The 21,013-nt window shown below is 32.1% G+C and overlaps 1 protein-coding gene across 5 annotated transcripts in view; it reads left to right on the top strand.

Moving 5' to 3' along the window:
* Positions 1 to 21,013, top strand: part of MCTP2 (multiple C2 and transmembrane domain containing 2) — a 263,485-nt gene that overhangs the window by 219,311 nt on the left and 23,161 nt on the right. For 4 of the 5 annotated variants that reach the window (XM_023497262.2, XM_023497266.2, XM_003755565.4 and 1 more), the window contains 2 exons: positions 6,131 to 6,253; positions 12,544 to 12,585. In XM_023497262.2, coding sequence (XP_023353030.1) covers positions 6,131 to 6,253; positions 12,544 to 12,585 — 165 coding nt within the window. Of the gene's footprint in view, positions 1 to 6,130; positions 6,254 to 12,543; positions 13,318 to 21,013 lie in introns of those variants that run through there. The other variant, XM_031955532.1, reaches the window with a different exon arrangement.

The following is a 21,013-nucleotide window of genomic DNA, read 5'->3' as shown; positions in this document are numbered from 1 at the left end:
CTTAATCTTGTTTTATATCTGTATCTCATTATCATATGCAAACATTTTCATACATATTAAACACTTTGTATATACATTTTCTTATAAGAACACTTCAACATTCTTTGACAAAGTAAAATAGAAATTTAATGATCATCTAATTGATTGTCAATAATAATTATATTAACCAAACTACTCACCAATCTTCAATTTAAAATAGTTTTAAATTTAATTTTAAATTAATATTTGCATTATATTTCACTGGTAAAAGAAATAAGAATATTTAATATTTTCATTCTTCATTTGTCCATTTAAAATTTTACTCTATTCTCTATCTTTGGAATGATGATAGTCTTAAATTCTCAAAGGGTTAGGTTGCTTAAGAACAAGCTTTGGGAGACTGTATCATGCCAGAAGAGTTTTCAGCTTGATCCTGGCAATAAACTTTCCAAAGATCAACATAACTAAATTTGGAGTTGTTGTTCACTGTTGATTTAGCCACTTGATCTTGAATTATCTGGCAGTCAGAAATACAAAATAGCCCTCAGGTATATATACTTCCCTTCTGATTCTGTAGTAATAATTGAAGTGACAGAGAAGTCAAATTGCTAAATGCCACATTTTTAGAATATTAATAAATATTACCTGTTGGTACTCATACTTATATATACTTTAACAGTAACCAAAAATTGGAAAGCTATTTAATATGAATCTCAACATTTTCACTATGAAACTAAAATACAACTAAATAGAATCATGGTTAATGGCTCCCATTAGAGAGGCAAATCAAATAAGTGGCATTTTTCTTCATTCAAGGGAAACAAGTATTTTATGACATATTTGTTTCTCTTCTTATGTTCGTAATATACAAAATGACAAATCTATTTTCTAAAACATGAATTATGTGTACCAGGGGATAAATACTGGAGGTACAAATAAAAGGTAAAGAGTTGAAGATGACAAAGACTTGAAGAGGCCTATTCTATAATGCAGAATTTGAGGTGAATTTTCTAGGAAGCCAGAAGCCAGAGGTGAGAAGAGAGAGAATTCCAAAAATGGGCAACATCCAATGAAAAGCTTGAGTTAGAAGTTCAACTGATATTCAGTGATTTCATTGGAAGTGATCATTGATGAGGATGGGGAAAACCATTTTTGGAAAATGGGGTTCAGAAATAAGAAATAAAATAGACCAGAGAATATTGGATTACAGAGAAGGTTCAGACCTATAAATCATAAACACTTCTTAAAAAATCAGAAACCGTTGACCACAAAAAGTACCAAATAACTCTAACAATCTCTGTCCCTCCTTCCTTTTTTACCTTCCCTCCTTCTCTCTCCCCTCTCTTTTTCTTTCTCTTTCCCTTTCTCTCTCCCTCCTTCTCTCCCTTCCCTCATTCTCCTCCTTTCTTTTTCCTCCTCCTCCTCAGTCTCTCTTTCTCTTCTTCTTCTTCTCTCTCTCTTTTCCTCTCTCTCCTTCATATACACACACATTCACAATGAATCACAAATGAAATTGGTAACATTTTAACTCATGGGGGTTAAAACTGGGTATTGAGAAAGTTGTCATTAATGGATTCTATATAGACTGTTGTTATAATAAGGATCAAAACTGACATAAAGTTAGAATAAATAATTTGAAAGTAAAAATATACTTAATTTAGTCGAATTTATTAAATTGTGGGAATGTTAGCTATTTTTATCAAGTTTATGAATACTGGAAATATTTATTGAGGAAAATTATATGGTATATCTATTTACTCAGAAAAGTTGCATATGCTTCTGACAACCTCCCAAAATAGTGATATATTTTAGAACGTGGGGGCTGTGTGACTTATTTTTTTTTAATCAGAGTGATCCCTAAGTATTGCCAAAAGTAAGAAGAAAATGAGATGCATGAGTACTGCTTTAACCTAAATTTTGCCTTTAATGAAACTGTTATCTTGGCTTACTGAAATAATGTTAACTTGGAACAGATCCAGACCTTCACAGAAATGGACTCTCATGGGCAGAAACCAACTGGTTTGAGAAATTCAGACATATGAAACCAAAACCAAAATGAGGAGTAAATCAAAGGAATTGCTGCTAATCATCCTGTTGAAGAGATGATGAGAAACTGTCATTTTAGTTAGAAGCACAACTGCCATCATCATAAGATCATCAAATCAGAAAAAGTAAAGATAATTGCAGTACCAGTTAAGTCTTCAGACTTAAGCAAGGTGTTGAAGCATTGAACCAAAGGAAAAGAACCTCTGTCACTAGAACAATTGATTTCTGCTGGGAGGATGGGAAGATGGTAGAGTAGGTTTATAAATTTGAAACTCTCCACATTTTTCCTACAAATTGAACAAATTTGCGCCTCAGAGCAAATATAGGACAGTGAAAAATGTAAGACTTAGGGTAGAAATGGAGTCCTCCTGGAACAACCAAAGAAGATCTGAAGAAAGCCCCCAGGCCGGGGATTAACCCTTGTGAAGTGTTCTACTGAGTAGGTAACCCTCTAGGGTGAGCGGGTTTTGACTGGAGGAGCCTCAGCAGGAACTATGAAGACTGTGACCTCTTGGACAGCATGTGGAGTTGGGGGTTTGAATTTGGGAAGACCCTGGCCAGAAGAGAACAGCAAGGCTAGTGAGTGCAGAAGCTGTGGGGCAGGGTCGATGCTGGCTGCAGGCACTTGGCTGGAGAATGGAGCTTTTGGTTTGGGGTTCCATGTTAGCGGAGAGAGCTTAAATGAAGTTAACAGGGACCATCTGCCTACTCCATGACTAGAGGTGCTTATACTAATACCTCTTATTTTTTAAAAAAATGAACTGACAAAAAAGAAAGAACCCAACTCTAGACTAATATTTTCCATAATGAGAAAAAACTCATTATGGAATCAGGGAAGACCAGGGTTCGACTTCAGGAGACTGAAGTGAAAAAAGCTTATACCCCCCAAAAGTCACATGAAATGATTCTCTGCCTAGAGAAAATTTAAAGAACTCAAAAATTTAAAGTTCAAATGAGACATTGAGGAAAAACTAAAAAAAAATTTCCAAGAAAAACAAGATTATGAAAAAAAGCTAACTAGAAAAGGAGATGCAGAGCCTCAAAGATGAAAATCGTTTTTTGAAAATTATTGGGCAAGGGAAAGCTAGTTGAAGCTATGAGAGACCAAGAAATAACAAAACAGATTTTAAAGAATGAAAAATATAGCAGAATGTGAAATGTCTTATAAGAAAAATGACAGTTCTGAAGAACAAACAGATCAAGAAGAAAATAATATAAGAATAATTGGACTGAAAATTGTGACCAAAAAAAGAACCTTGACACAGTAATGCAAAAAATAATTCAAGAAAATTGTCCTGGAGTAATGGAACACGAGGGGAAAATAGAAACAGAAAAAAAAATTACAGATCACCATTTTAAAGAGCTCCTTTGTGGAAAATACATAGGAATATTATTGCTAAATTTTAAAACCCCCAGATCAAATAAAATTTTGTAAGAAACAAGAAAAAAAATCAAATATACTGGAGCTGCAATTAGAATTGTACAGGATTTATCAATAATCACCATAAAAAACTGCAGGTCCTGGAATCATATCTGTTGTCAATCAAAAGAACTAGGCCTACAGTCAAAAAAATCATATCCAGCAAAATTATCTATAATATTGAATGAGAACAAAAGAAATGCTGAACAAACTTGCAGATTTTCGGACTTACTATCAGCCAAATTCAAATTTAATAGAAAATTTAACATATAAGAGTCAACATCAAAGAATAATTTCAAGGAACGCAACATGGACATATTGTTTATGTTTCTTTATGGAGGAAATATATACTATATGTTTAAGATTAACATTAACAAAAGGGTGGCTCAAAAGAAAGATTAGAGTAGAGTTAAGGTAAAAAATAGTAATTATGTTATATAAATAAGGTGCAGAGGAAGAATAGACACAGACATTAGAGAGGGGAGGAGGGCTCATAGTTGTGAACACCTATTCACATTGTTGTTATATATTTTGAATCCTTCCTGAAGTTCTGCTAGACACGTGATAATTTAACAAAATCTTGGTAAAAGTCACAACTAAGCTAAACCATCCTGAGGGATTTTAGTGATTAAACCAAGACAAGAAACAAAGATGAAAAAGATCTGTGGATAGTTTTTCATTTAACTCTTTTCAAAATCAGTAGAACTATATAATTTGAACTCTAGAATAATAGTCCCATAGAAAGTAGAAATGACACTGAAGACAAAAACAAACTACTTAATGAGATCAAATATACACAAAAGAGGTCAGTATTTGAATTTGCATGATATTGGGAACATTGAGGTACCACTTCTCAAAGTATCTAAAGGAAAAGAAGCTACCCAAAGCATGGACCCTCCTTTGTTTGGACTGATCCTATGATTTCACAGATACAGGTTACTCCTAAAGAACAAATGCCTTTACTCTCTATATATTGATAGCTACTCTGCCATTATTTGTTTTAAAAAGTTGCCTGAAAGTACTGAAACACTAGATGACTTGATACATACAGTAGAGAGAAATCTTGAACCTAGTTCCTCCTGACTCTTGCTGTTTTCTGTCCATCATCACACTTCTATCAAATCAAATAGAGTCTGGTTGTTCTTGTGATTGTCATTTTAGAACTAAACTAATTAAGTTCATAGAGGCTGTTTTCAAGGAATTAGGATCAAAGGTGATAAATGTTTTGTTTTTCTCCCCATAGCACTCCTCAGTAAATTTATGTGAGTATATGGATGTATATATATGGATATGTGTGTGTGTTTGTGTGTGCTTCAACACTAGGGTGAAGAGTGTATAAATGAGAAGATGATCTAATTCAATAGATAAAATTCATTGATATTAGGTGTTAAGAATACAATCAAAAGTCACTGCACAAAAACATCATTTCAAGTACTATCTATTATGGGATTTCATTTGTGAAAACCTGCCTATTCCCTAATAATGCCCTCAAGGATTTCCTTGATACTTATGTAGATTAATCTCATAAAATTATATATAGATAGAAAATAACGATAGACGAATAGATAGATTGATGGATGGACAGATAGATGAACAGACATAAATCCATGTGGAGGGATATGGGTAAGTGTGTGCATATTTTTTTGTGTATACACATACATACTTTCTCATTTCTATACATTTTTATGAACATAATCTATAAAAGCTTCAAGGATATCCTTGAAGTTACTAAGTGTGTGTGTGTGTGTGTGTGTGTATACATAAACATACATGTGCATATATATATATATATATACTATATATGTGTCTTACACACATGCATACATTACCTATTTGTATACAGTTTTATAAAAATAATTCACAAAAGCACCAAAAACATCTGTGAGAATATTATAAGGGAACAAGTAAATTTTCATAAATAACAACCTCCAATTTACTACATCTTTCCTATTATACAAATGTTAGGGCCTTTATCCCAAAGGCTAAAATACAATTTGAATACACAGACTCTTGAATGCACTTGCAATGTATAACAGCAATGTTTTTTAATATGTGGAATCAAATCTTATTTCCCTCTTCCAAGTCTGAGGTATGCAGGGCAGCAGGGGTAGGAGTGGGAAAATAATGCAGTCTTTTGTTGATGACATTAGTGAATTCATGTTCCTAAACTTGTACTTTTTAGTCTTTGTGTATCCTCCAAAGAATAATTTCTGTTTTGGTTTCTTACTACCCCATTTTCCTGATTGACAAAGCTATTAGCTAATCAGAAGACCTCTAGAAGTAAGAAGCAAGGAAGGGAATGAAAGGAAGGAAGAAAGAAGGAAGAAGGAAGGAAGAGGGAGACAGAGAAGGAAGTAGAAAGGGAAGTAAGGAGGGAAGAAAAAAATAAAGCAAAACAAAAATAAAGTAGGTACTCTAAAAACCCAACTTTCAAAATGACTGATACCCTGATTAGCTGACTGTTCCTCCAACTTCTCTCCTTCCTAGTAGACCAAAAGCTGTTTTTTCATCTGCTTTTTATTTTGTTCTTATTGCATATTATAGTACTTTCTTATTGTTTTTTAAATAATGATAATGTTTTTAGGTTTATTTTTATTTAAAACAACTTTGATACTTAGTGACACAATGATAGATGCCAGTTCTCTTCCTACTGTTTTCTCACATACTTTTACTTTTACCCCTCAGGTATTTCTGGTCACTGTCTGGAATTTTGACCTGTACATGATCCCCCTGGGTTTATTGTTGCTCTTTGTTTATAATTTCATCAGACCCATGAAAGGAAAGGTCAGCAGTGTCCAAGAAAGCCAGGTAAGCCAAGTTCTTCATCAGCTTTGACATTTGAGTAAAGAATAATTTGTTGATTTAAAAAAGGTAATTCAGATTTGTTTTATTTTAGAAACATTTAACAATATTGCCGATTAGTTTCACTGAGGCTATCTTTTTATTTGTATGTAGCAGAACCTCTTTTCCCTAAGGCATGTCAGTGTCTCAGACTTGAGATATGTATCTGTAACACTCTAGAAGATTATAATGTTATATATGTAGATAGAACATACATATTCGTGACATACAACGCTCTTTAATTATCTTTCTAAACAAATTACCAAAATCTGACTTCAACAGAAGAGTATGATCTGATAAAATCTTTATATGATTAATTCTAGGTCCCCATATAGGATATTGATAGACTTGGCTTTGTTACTAATTTTCAAGCTATTTTGTTAGGATGAGATTTATATCAAGAATAATATCCATGGAGATTAAATAAATTGATTACATTCTAGTAGAAAGTATCTTGAGTCAAGAGCCCAGAATTTTATTCTCAGATCCATCCTTTACTAGCTGAGGGCAAGTTGCTTAACCTATCTGCATCTCAATTTCCTTATCTATAAAATGGGGTGAATATTTGTACTGTATGCCTTACATAACTGTGAACTTTGTAACCTATAAACATTTTATACAGGTAAGTTCTTAGTATGATTCTAAATTAATTTTTATTTTCAACTTCATAAAAGAATTCATAAGGGGAATTGACATGAAGTTAACTACAGAGAAGACTTTCTGCAATAAAAAAACAGCCATCTAGTGTTTCCATAGTTTCTTTGCCAATGATAAAGTTGATTCATTTTTCTATATATAGATATATCTGCATATGTATATCTGCACACACACAATTAGTACATATTTCTAACATTTATACTGTTAGAAATATTTGTAAAGTACTTCCCATAAATCATGTGATGTCCACCATAACCCTTGGAGGTAAGTGTTATTATTATCCCCACTTTACAAGTGAGGAAACTGAAACACAGATTAAATGACTTGCCTAAGATAACACAGCTATTACTTGTCTGAAGGTGGATTTGAATTTAGGTCTTCCTGACTCCAAACCTAGTCATTGTTAACTTCACACTTAGCTACCCACTCTCTAATCAGCATGAAGTGAATAATTGATAATGAGAACATTCTAATCAACATGAGCCATATAATTAATTTTTTCATTGTCCAGTGATTTCAATCATATCTGACTCTCCCTGATCTCATTTTGGTGTTTTCTTGACAAAGATACCATAGTAAGTTTGTTATTTCCTTCTCTAGCTCATTTTACAAACAAGGAACTGAGGCACACAGGGTTAAGAGACTTGCTAGGGTCAAATAGCTCGTAAGTAAACTGAAGCCAGATTTGAATGCATAAATATGAGTCTCCCTGATTCTCAGCCCAGCTTAGGCCAGGGTAGCATAAGAACAGGAGTTGGATGACATGTTTGGAAGGAGGAAAAGAAGGGAGAAGGGGTCAAACTTGGAACTTTTGTGGGAGCACAGCAGAATAAATAGACATTGGCAACAAATTCCATAGGAGGGATTAGAAAGGAGGAATCCAGAAAGATTCTGAACTAGTGACCCTAGGAACTGGGAAAATGAAGGTAGAGACCTAGCATAAGAATAGGATTAAGAAGGACAATAATGAATTCCATTTTAAATATGTTGAATTTGAACTGCTCATGGAATGTCTACCTTGAGACATATAGGACATGGCTGAAAGTGCAAAACAGGAGTTAGGGTAAGAAATTAGAGCTAATAATACAAATTTTAAAGTCATCTGAACAGAAATGATCATTGAATTCTTGAGAGCTGATGAGAAGACTAAAGAAGATCGTCTGAAGAGAAGAAAGGGAAGAGTTGAAGGACAGATGTACTTAGTGTGTGTATGTGTTTGAAGGGTAGTGGAGTGGATGATGACCCAGCAGAGGAAATTGAGAAGATGCAACCACAGAGGCAGAAGATAACAGAAAGAGATTAATGCCTTGGAAGCCCAGACATTCATGTCCAGAAGAAGAAGTGATGGATAGTGTAAAAATTCATTAAAAAGTCAAGGAGGACAAGAGGAAAGACCATTAGATAGATTAGTAGTAAATTGGTTCGGAGTAATGTATCTAAAATAATTACTCTAGTGTACAGGATTTAAGGAAGCATGAGGGGGATTTTCTGAACCAGAGGATGAAAGATTGATTTCTAGCCCTTCCCTTTCAATGGTTTATGAAGTAATAGGGTGTGGATAAATGTAAATGCAGTTTATTTGCAATGTATTCTCTCCCCAAATACTGGTGAACTGGACATGGAACCAAGCTCAAAGGTCACTACATCTCTTTTTGATTGATTGAGCAACGAACTCTAAGGCCAAGATTGGAAGCCACACAATAATGCTCCTGAGAGATTAGTTTAACTGATTAAGTTTGGAGACTTGGAAATAGCATGATCACAGTCTTTAAGTATCTAAAAAATATGGAAATATAATTCCCCTTACTGCATTTTATCCCAAATTATCAAAATAGAAAAAAAATAAATAGTAATTATAGAGATCCAGGTTTAAGATTAACATAAAAAAGACTAAATAACCATTTGTCAGAAATGTTAGGTTGTGGGTTTTAATTGTGGTTTCTTTGTGTTTGATAAATGCTGTAGTTCTTTATGTTTAAGATATTATGATAAATGTATTAAGTTATATACTTCCCATAATATCCCTGAGATGGTCATGAAGATTTTTATGTAATAGGTTTAAGTTGAATAAAGTATGGTCTTTAGAATTTTTTTCCAACTCAAGATTCTGTGATCTTAAATAAATGTGTGTGTGTGTGTGTGTGTGTGTGTGTGTGTATGCTGTGCTCATATTTCCACTAAAGAGCACAGGACCCTTCTTTTTCTTCTGCTCCTGAACCTTCTTTGTGTTTTCTTCTATGTTAAGATGGAAGGGCACTTTTTAATTTGTGTCCCTAGTATGTAACACAGTGGTCAGCACCTAAGAAGTGCTCAAAATTTTTGTTTTTATTTGCTTATTTACTTTGAGACAAGTAGCTAAAGAAGCTCTGTTGAGATGATCATGAAATGATTTTCTCCAGAGAATATATCATTTTGATGTAATCTACTCTGTGATGGATGGGGCTATAGTGAGCAGCACTGTTCCTAAAGCCCACAAGGAGTGATTTTTGTTTGTTTCTTTGTTTTAATTCTTTTCTGTGATGAAATAATATTGTATTTTTGTTTTGAGACCTATGGTTTTACTGATATGGGAATAACCAATTATGAAAATTTCCTTCATTGATGTAGAGCAACAATTGGTCTATAATTCAGTCATAAATAAGGATGCATTGAAATAATGTCATAGTATAGTCACCAAGGTTTCAATTCTGAAGCTGTACCTTACTACCAGTGTGCTTTTGGGGAAGTCATTTCACTTCTGCCTTCATTTTCTTCATCTATGAAAGGAGTAAATGGATTAAATGAGTTTTAGCATTCTTTCCAAAATCAATTATCCTATAACTTGCCCATAATCAATAGGTACTTATGCATGACATAAGACTGGTCTTCCTTTATCCACCAAATCTCTCTGCCTTTGAACAGCATAGTTTCCTTTTCTTTTTGGTTAAACATTGTAAGTAAAACTTTTTTCAATAAAATTGACTAAATAAGTAGAGTCTTCTAAAGAGTAAGAAAAATGCTTCTATCTTGAAAAATAGCCAGGAGTAATGCTCACCAAATTCTAGATGTGGCATTTGTTTCCCCTAAGGTGAACTTGAGATATGGTAGTTAGTAACATACTAACTTTTAACATTTTTTGAACTTAAAATGATGAAATATCTTCTAAATTTGATATGAATCATTTAAATCAGGTTATTCCCAATCCCTAGTCAGAGATGAGATTTTATATTATTATTTTAAAGACCTCATTTGCTTTCATGAAATACTGTCTGTTGACAATGCTAAGTACTTTATTTTCTTTCACATGAAAATCTCTGAGTGTCATACAGTCTGCTACTGAATACTCATCATATTTTGTGAAGTAAGTCAGGATGGAAGCATGTAAAACTCAAGGATAATCAAGTGTTTGGTACCATATTCTAGCCAATGTTAGTTGACATTATGTGATGAGTAAAGTACACTCCAATAAATTCAAGGAGTCAGCCCTTTAATCTTATTGTTCTAAAACTTTCATAATGAAACAGAGAGAGAAATTCATTCTGTTCTATACTGATAACTAGGGAGCATAAGGAAGATTTTAGCACTTAAACCCCAATTTTTAGTATCCTGCATTCCTTTCAAACAGCTATCAGGTGTTAAGAACTAATTACCCATAAATGTGTATAAGCTCTCTATACTTTTAGTGATATGGTTTAAATCTACCTATTAAATAACAAATTTTTAAAAACTAAACTGAACAGACCTATTAGTCGGGCAGCTGTTCTAGCACCACTTGAATGTGAGCCAAGTGCCCTCAGGTTCATATCCATTGCCTGTCTTTTAATCCAATCACCTGTCACCACTGAAATCAAAGCAAAATTATAATGCCATAGAGGAGTTTGTATCTTATTCTTGAGATCCATTATATTCATACTGCTGTATTTTCTACTATCTAATCTTTCAGCAGTGTATGAAAGGGAAAGCACTCATTATAACAATGAGCCTAGAATAAACTGAGTGGAATTCTCAACCTTAATATGCCAACTGGTTCATTTGTCAGACTAAGAACAAAACGGTTTGTAGACAGTATAACTTGGCAATGGATTTAAAAGTCTATTGCCTTTAAACTATGGATATAATTTTAACAGCTATATTTTATGTAGATTGTGAAACAATTAATTAATGAAGTGCCTACTGCGTGTCAGCCACAATGCTACCTGTTGAAAATACAAGATAATCATTAAACTAACTTCTTTCTCAAGATTACTTTCTAATAATGAAGACAACATGTACCTAAATAAGTATTTACAGAATCTCTATATATACATATACCTTAGAAAATAAATATATAACATGTTACACCTATTTAATATATACTCTAACATTTAATAGAATATAGAAAGTATGTAAAATGAATAAATAAATTGACTACAAGCTAATTTTGAGAGGGAAGGCACAATTGGGAAGACCAAGAGAAATTTTATATAGAAAGTGACATATGAGTTTAGATTTTCAATGTATCCAATCATTCTAAGAGATAGAAGTGAAGAATGAAAATAGTCTAGATATGGGGGACATTCAATGCAAAGGTAGATTGCAGATAGAATATTATATGTAAAGGATACCAAATAAGCCAATATAACTAGATTATGTGGAACTTTGTAATGAAAAAAGAAACTTTATCTCATTTAAAAATCATTTATTAATGACTTTTAACTTTCAAAATATATACAAATGTATACAAAGATAGCTTTCAACATTCACTCTTGTAAAACACTGTGTTCCAAGTTTTTTTCCCTCTTTTCCCAACAAACAGTAAACAATCTAATATATGTTAAACAGTGTAATTCTTGTATACATATCTCTACATTTATCATGCTACATTAGAAAAATCAGAACAAAAGAATAAGATAAGCAAGTAACAACAAAAAGGTGAAAATATGATATTTGCAATGCACACTCAGTTCTCTTTCTGGGTGCAGATAGCTCTCTCCAGCACAAGTCCATTGGAATTGACCTGAATTACTTCATTGTTGAAAAGATCCAGGTCCATCAGAGTTGATTATCCCATAATTTTGTTGTCACTGTGTTCAATATTCTCTTGGTTCTCACTTCATTTAGTATCAGTTTGTATAAGTCTCTGTAGGCCTTTCTGAAAATATCCTGCTAATTGTTTCTTATAGAGCAATAATATTCCATTATATATATATATATATATATATATATATATATATATATATATATATATATACACACACCATAACTTATTCAGCCATTCCTCAACTGATGGAGATCCATTCAGTTTCCAGTTCTTTGCCACTAGAAAAAAGGTTGCTACAAACATGTTTGCACATGTAGATCCTTTTCAAAAAAAGAAACTTTAAATGGTTTCGTAAGGTTGTAAAAAATAGATAGAAAAAATATTGGATCTGAGGTAATAGAGATTTCCCCAGAATTTATTGAGTAAAGGGAATAGAAAGAGGTAGAATAATGTTTACAATTTCTTGGAATTTAAAATAATAAATAAAATAAAAACTAATTTTAAAATAAAATAAATTCTGAGAGATCTTTTTTAAATATATGGAATATTTTAATGTTTTGAATGTAGTTGTCATGAATAATGAATTGTGTTTTTCTTTTAGGAAGGCACAGACATAGATGATGATTATGATGAAGATGATAAGGTGAGTTTGTCTTAAGCCAGATATCTGTGAGGAAGCTAATTTAAAAATCATAGTAATATCTAGTCTGTGGTTATTTTTAAAATACAAAAGTGAGAAAGGTAAAACATGATGAAATAGCCAAATAACATAAAAGGATATCTATATAAAACATTTTAAGTAAAGCAACCTGAGATGTGCCTTTTTTTAAAGTCACTATGTAATAACAAAAAATAATTAAAGTATAATAGCTGTTGCTTTGAAATGATATTTTTGTTTTGTTGGGTTGGGTCATCAAATGTGTAATTCTGTCACTTGCCCAGCTGTTACTGGCACCATTTTCATCTGGATATCTAAGTGTGTCTGCCCATTTTCCTCTCAAGGGAGATCCTCTTGAGCTGCTGCTTGATTGTCATTAGACTTTCAGACAAAACCTTATGGAATAAAATGAAGAAAGTGAAGTGCCAAATTAGGCATCATTTGCTTAATGTACTTCTCTCCTTCCTGGAAACATGTAGAGATTTGAAACTAGGATAGATACAACCTAAGAGACCTGATGACTAAATCAGGGAGAAAAAAGAACAAAATAGAAGAGCAAGGCATTGTGGTTTGGAATAAAAATAGGTGAAGTTCAGCACCGAAGAAAACAATGCCTGGAATTAGCTTTTAAGTTGAAGACTATATCTGCATTGAACTAAAAGCTCAATAAAGTCAAGAATTTTATTATTATCTAAACTTTCTATCTATATACATAATAGGAACTGAATTTTTAAAAATTTTTATTATTTTATATTAACTATATTTGTTATATTTGTTATATAAATTTTATCTATATCAGTTTACTTTTATTAAATTGAAGCAAATTTCACTGTATGATAAAGTTTCAAAATGAAAAGTAGTATTATATTATTTAGAGCTATCTTGAGTCCTGAATAGCCAGGACCATAGATAGAGTTCATCAGGAACATCTCAATGTCATAACCACAATAAGAAAAAATTTTTAAAATACCTGAGAGAGAGTTAATCATCTTGTCAGGAAAATGACAAACAAGCAAATAAATGAAATGTGATCAATTTGTTAAACCTTGAATGTTAATAAATAGCATGAAAGATATACTGTTAAGAAGAAATAAGTTGTAAAAAATTTTTATACCTCAATTCTTTCAATTAAAATACTATAAATTTTTATTTTCAAGCTTATAACCAGCTTTTCTGTGGTATACAAAAAATGAGGTGTGTTTAGCCCTTCTATTTGCAGTCAGTAATTCTCTCAGCTAGGATTTGAATCTAGGTCTCCTGACTCCAATATCTATACTCTTTTCCCTATGATATAATAGCTCTCTAATAATTTTGTTTAAAGATAATCTTTGGCATGGCCTTTGGTTGAAGACTAAGAGTCTCTTTTGATAGCAGCAATTAGCATATTTAGGAAATTATTTAGCAAGCAGTACCCTTAAAAATAAAAATTTAGATCCATTTTCTATGATATAATTTTATGGATCTAGAATAAATGTTCTTGTATACTCTGCTCCCACCTCCCTCCATTATTACTGATAGTTTAAAAAAATCCTTCCATTCTACTAATACGTATTTCTCCACTTTCCTAAAAAGATAAACCATAATATTGACTTTGAATTGAATGGAAATTTGAAACATTAAACAATGAATGTATTTGTATATACATCTTTACATACATCATGATTTATGACCTTTCAATCCCCCAATCCTTTCATAGTAACTGCTAAGGCTAAGATTGTATACAGAGTTTGTGATATGGTACACACGCTTCTATTTGCCATCATTAATGTTCAGCTTTTCTGGATTCTGGTATATGTTAGATATAACAGATCCTGTTTCTGGGAATTGTAACCCATCCTCTAAGAGATGAATTGTTTAAAATTGTAAATATATAGACACTTAGTTCAAAAACAGAAAAGCAAAAGAACTCTTTTCTACCTAAACTATCAACCTTGAAAATGAAAACCCTTAATTGTCAGTTCTTCTCCCTACTAAATTCTTGGCCTTCTTGGCAGTCTTCTCAATGGGTAAATACCAACAGAGATTCTGGCTGTCTTGAATGTGCAATCCAGACTATATAGCTTGTTAATGTTGGGGGCCTACCATCCTTTTATCCTTTGGAATAGGAATGATTTTAAAATTACATCATAGGAACATCTTGTTCTTTTCATTACTTAAGGTACCTGAATGTAACATATCAGTAAGCAAAATTTGGCTTAGCATAGTTGGCTTCTTTCTTCATCAATTTTTTTAAGCTTTCAAAGTAGATAGTTTTCTGACTTTAAAAAAACGTGAATTTTAAAAACTAAATCTACAAAATTGGATGCCCATTCTCTCTTATAACTAATGGTACATATAAGAAATTGCTTGTTGTGAGTAGAATTCAGTAAGGACCCAGCAAAACAGATAATGGCAAGGTTCATCTGGTAGCAAAGAGATGACATTTTCTATTTGTGTTAGATTTAGCATGTGGAATCCTTCCGTATGGGCCTTATTTGTACGGATGGATTACAATGAAAATTGCATTAATTTTCTACACAGTAAAGGTCAGTAATTGAAACATGAACCAAGAGTTTATTGTGTAAAATGCTGTATCCCCATACTTAGGAAAGGTCACTCAAGACAATAATATCTTGTTTTCATTCCTGAAGGTATAAATAATTGCATTAGAGTTTCTCTCTTTTTCCAGCCCAACAATCACTTACATAGAAGATTTTCAGCATTTACCATTAACATCAGGAGGGAGGAATGATAAGGGCACAGGGAGAAAAATTAAGCTAAAAGAACTTTTTACTGCTATTTGGGGTGGGGGTTGGATAGAGGGAAACCAAAAGCATCTTGCCGACCTGGTGTTCTAAAAAATCTGACTACCAAAAACAACAGTAGCAGACTCTAGGTCTTCTATATCTTACTGAGAGGACTAAGCATTCCCATTACAGATTCTCCTGAAGCACCATTGCCTGCATAGAAATTATGAATGGAAGGAGGTATAGCTCTTTTGTTCTAAGACATTAGACGTATATGTGATAAATGCTTGTTGATTCAGAAACATATTGAAATGAAAACAACAAATAAATTTGTTATCTCATCTTTTGAACAAATCAGGTCATCATCATCATCAAGATTTAAGCAGCTTTGAAATCAGTGATTTTAGTGTTTAATTTGGGATTGCTTTTGCCAAATATATTAATCCTTCTACCATTAATAGATGAATAATATTTTTGGAGAGAGATTCACATGATATGTGCTGGAAATCATCTTTTCTGAGAATTTAGGATTATGACAATTAAATGAGAATTTAGGATTATGGATCAGGTAGCTTAATTCTAGTATGACTGATCTTGCTGCATTTTTACAAAGTAGAGAGAAGATAGTCCATAGGATTGTTACAAGGGAAGACCAGTTCTTGGGAGAAGCTTTTTTTCTCTTGATAGTGAGAGGATGGTTGATAAAATTTCTTTTTATCCCTTCGTTAGAAAATGCTCAACTTAAAACTATTTTTTTAAATTAATTATGTACTTTTTGTGGCTACCTGGAAGGGAATATTACTTTATCTTAAATGGTGCTTGAAGATTGTGAAGTGTTAACTTTCTAAACTGGAATTAAAAGAAAAGAACTTGGTGAAGATATTAATTTTGTATGATTACTTGTTTGTGCATATATGTATATGGGAAACATACAAAGGGTAAGAAAAAACTCATCTACATGACATTTTGTAGCAGCCTGATTATGAATAATTGTCAAAGTAATAAAGTAAATGGTCATTTTGATTTAATTCCTTTTAATTTGATTTAATATGATTTTGGCTATGAATTGATTTAATTGCTAACATTTTTACCATGCCATCATAGTTTCAAGACTTTAATAGTAAAATGGATCAGAGCCAATTCTTAATTATCAGTTTATTCATGTTGTGAATGAGAGGGGATTACTTTCTTCATTTCCTGTAGGCATTTCATTGAGACATCAGCTTCCTCAAATTTTCTTTTTAAAAAACACAACCTTTTTTCTCATAAATTTTCAAAGCGGAATTTTGGCTTTTATTACCAATAAAGATCATATTGGAAAATTTGTAGGACTTGTACAAGACATATTGAAACCTTCTTTGAAATCAAGCCAATTGCTTTAGGAAGTTTAGTTACTTTCTGATTCAGGAATATTCCAAATGTTTTAGTGGGTCCTTTATATTGTGTTCAGGTAGCCCAACTCACATTTGACACTTTTTCTGCTGAAGAGGAAAGCATGTAGTTCAGAGTACTGTAATTTGGCTTTTGTATAGAGGACTTTTAAATGAGTGTTATATCCTCCTGTCAACCAAGGATAATTCTCCATTCAAAATGTAATAAAGGAGATTCAGTGTGGCATTCACAGTAGAAAGAGCTCTACTCTTTGGGAGTGCTGTCTTGGATTTTAGTACCAATTCTGCCACTTAACTAGGCCCATTTTCCTAATCTGTAAAATTCAGGCTTTGGACTTGAAGCTCTCTAGCATTCCTTCCCATTCCAAGACTGAATAGTCTTATGAATAGTCTGATTTTTGAATTGCCTTTTCCTTTATGTTTCCTTTATGTATTTTTAATACATAAAGAATGGCAGCTGTTATTTTTATCTATTATCTATTCTCTATTAATTTAGCCATGACAGTATATAAAACTTTTTAAATGAATTATTATTACTCTTATGTGATATGGAAACCAAAGTCTAATTTCCCTAATGTGTCATTTTGTTATACAAAATTTAAAGTAGAAAATTTTGAAGTAGTAAGCTTTAAAGTCCTCAATTGGAAAGCAATGTTTTAAATTCAATAAGCATAATTTAGAAACATTTAATAAAATAGGGTTTTGAGGAATATATAGTGCAGTTAGTGATTTGCTATTGTCTATTACATCACAAAAATGAAGGGCCACAAACACCTTGAAATCTCAGACTCTAAGACTCTCTTTCAAAACAGAAACTCCCTTTTACACTGATTATGAAAAAAATTCTATGGAAACATTAACCCTGTTTAACTTGTAATGACAATGACATTCCATGTTATCTGCCTCATATAAGTTTTTGATGAAAGTTTAAACTTGCCCGAAGGCTAACAAAAGTTCTAAAGAAGATTTTTCTAAACTATCCCAGGTTTTTCATTCATGAATTATCATTATTTTTCCATTTTTTGTTCTTCATTACTTTTACTTGAGCCCTCTGGCTTGATACCAGATGAGTTTCCTGTTGCGTGCCAAAAAAATGTGTTGATGAATACCAATTGTGTGAAAGTTACATGTGCAGTGTGTGAGTGCTTTATGTAATGTACAGGAAATTAGAACAGCATAAAACCACTTAGAACTGATATTGATTCAAAGCCGAAATTCTCAGTTGTATTCATTTCCCTAGCATTGAATGTAATAGATACAACTCGAGTAGGAAGTATTCTATTATAATTTAAAATATCTTTATCACCTCCATTTTAATAACATACAAAGTGTTTTTTTTTTTTTTTCTCACAAGCTTTCTCACAGGAAGGGAGTCAAAAAGGCAATTCCTGGTACATTTAGATAGAAATCCTCAAATCAATTTCTATTGTTTATGAAGAAAAATCAGGTCATACTCTTGGTTACTTTCTTTTTTAATGCTGAATATCACTTTAAAATCTATCTCTGAATTTCATAATTCTTCAGATTATCAATATTCAGTGATATTAGGCTTCAAGAAATAGGTTACATTTTTTCAGCAAAATGGTATTTTTTTAGTCTGATTTATACTTAGAATAACATATTCAACAAAGAACTTGAAGATGGGGATTTTAAATCTATTTTTGACAAAGTTGATGTGTGCTATTTTGACAAACACTACCTAATTTTTAAACGTGTAAAATATATTTTTCCCTGCCAGAGTTAATCTTCAGCAATGTGTCCCTGTTTTTGTTCAGGCAATTAATGGAGAAATGAAGTTTTTTTTTTCTTAAATCAGACCATGCAGGAAAGATTTAAAGTAACATACTGATTGTATAATTAATTCTCAGTTGTAAATTCATTTTGATGGTGTTAATTCTCTCCCAGAGGCTCAAGACTAGTTTATTTCACCTACAGTGCTGTAATCATCTGAGAAATTAGGAAGAGAAAAGGCCTTGAAGAAAGATTGGACTCTTTATTAAAAAAAAAGTCAGTTGTGGCAATTGGGGTTTGGGATTGGTGTAAAAAAAGTTATTATTCAGAAAAAAGTAGAATGTTCATTATTACCTAAATATTTCAGAACATATGCTTTAAAATTTTGAAATCTCAACCTATTTTTATGAATCATAGAGTTATTGTCTTAGTCACCAGAGCAGCTAAGTGATGATAAAATTTCTTGGAAAGAACTTGTTTTTGTTTATATTTTCCCAAGGACCTGTGGAAAAAGAAACTGGTATTTGAATGAAAGGAGTTAAGTATTTGTCACATATACAAATTTATCAAATTTCCTTATATCATAGGATCCCAATTTTTCTTGACAATCCATGATAAAGTAGATAGGAAATGATTAAACCCGATTTCTATAACTCGAATTTCCACCCTTTTATTTCTCCTGATATATGATTTAAGTTAGATCACTTGGTACGTCCCTAACTTTATATAACTTTTTAATACTTCTAAGCTATATAAATAGTAATACATATTATTCCTTTATTGTACAGACTTGTATATGCTGTTATTTTAAAGCTCCTGAAAAGAAATAGTGACATTTCTTCTACTTTTTTCTAAAATACTGAAGTTTCACAAAATTAAATATTCCTTAATTCAAATTATCTAGTTTATCCATTTGTTCATATCATTCTATTTCCCTCTTTTCTTGCATATACTATATTATATATTGAAAATATCAACTATACTTTTTGGTGCTAAGTATAAAAAAGTAAGCATCTGTGATTGCTATTATGTCTTTCTGAATGAATCAGTGTTACTTTTCTTGGAGGCTTAGGGGCTGCAGCAGATGTAATGTTGTCTTTGCTAAACTGTGTTATCACCACATTTCGTAGTTCAATTTGAAATGTGTAAATAAAGCCAGCATGATATAGATAGAACTGCCAGATGATCTTTCTTACAGCTCAGGGCAGCATGAGTAGGCTTGTCCTGGAAGATCATTTTTCTAAAAAAATTATGTTATCTCCAGTTTTCTGTAAGTTAGATAAGAGTATTTTCTCTGGAGCAAGTGAGCCTCTACTCTGTTGGTTGCTAGTACTAATATCTTATTCAGTATTTAAATCATAAAATTGTAGATTCCTATATAATTTTTGCCTTTACTTAGTTTTTCCCTTGCCAAGCCAGACCTATCCCATATCATTAGCATATTTTTTGCACAAATAAGTAAAAATACAAATATATATCTGCAGCTAAATTTTTTCATAGTTCACCCAAAATTGCAAAGGATCACAGAATCCTAGAAATAGAGTTAAAATTCACAGAGACGCGATCAAGATAATTTCTCCAAAGAAGGAGACTAAGGCCCAGAGATTTTGAGTAACTTCTCTGGTGCTATATACCTGGTAAATGAGGCAGGATTTAAAGTGAAGTCTTGCTGAATCCAAAGTCAAATGTTTGTGCCACTTTACCATGCTACCTCTCAAATCCATATACTTGTGACAAAATGCGCAATATTATGCAGTTTGTTGCAAATGAGATGAGATAGAGAGGTTGTAATGCAAAAAAGGTAGAATCAGTCAATGAATTGAATGTGCCTAAATTGTGTTAAAGAACTGAGTTAGCTTTTGGAAAATAAAAAATATAAACTGTCTCTTCCCACAAAAGAGTTATAATTCCTTTGAAGTGTGTGTGTGTGGGGGTGGTAACTAACATGGAACAATTAAAGAACAGTTAAAGAACATGATGATATATAGCTAGCATAAAATAACATAGTTAAATAAAATAGAGAATAGAACATATGTACTTATATCTTTTGTGTTATAATTACTTGATTTAAATGCCTACTAGACTGTAAGCTTCATGAAGACAGAGGCTGCATGTTATTTGTATCTTTGTCTTATTTATGTATACTCTGGCCTTAGTACAAAGCTCTGCCCCCAGGAGACACTTAATAAATGTTTGTTCCATGAATGATTTGTACAATCAATCAGCATTTAGACTTTGACACAATAAACAAAAAGATGTTAAAAAATAAAGAGAGCAATGTATCTTGGGGTTACTAGTCAAGCTTTAAAAAAAGACATGAGATAGTTTGTTCCTCGAAGGACAAGTAGGTTATAAAAACACTTCTATAAGTTGTTATTAATCTTCTTTGAAACAAAACAGAACAACAACAGCAAAACTCTTCATTACCTCATATATTAAGACAACTATAGGGAGAGAAAAGAAGGCTATTTCCTCTAACTGGAATTATATGTGTTAATTATAAAACATTGAATACCACAAAAAACCATGTCTTTTCCATATAGGAGTTAGTTCTGAGGTAAAGCT

This window comes from Sarcophilus harrisii, chromosome 2 (assembly GCF_902635505.1).
Source record: "Sarcophilus harrisii chromosome 2, mSarHar1.11, whole genome shotgun sequence".
NCBI lineage: Eukaryota > Metazoa > Chordata > Mammalia > Dasyuromorphia > Dasyuridae > Sarcophilus > Sarcophilus harrisii.
Note: the sequence above shows the minus strand (reverse complement) of the source record. Positions and strands in the feature narration are given on the sequence as shown.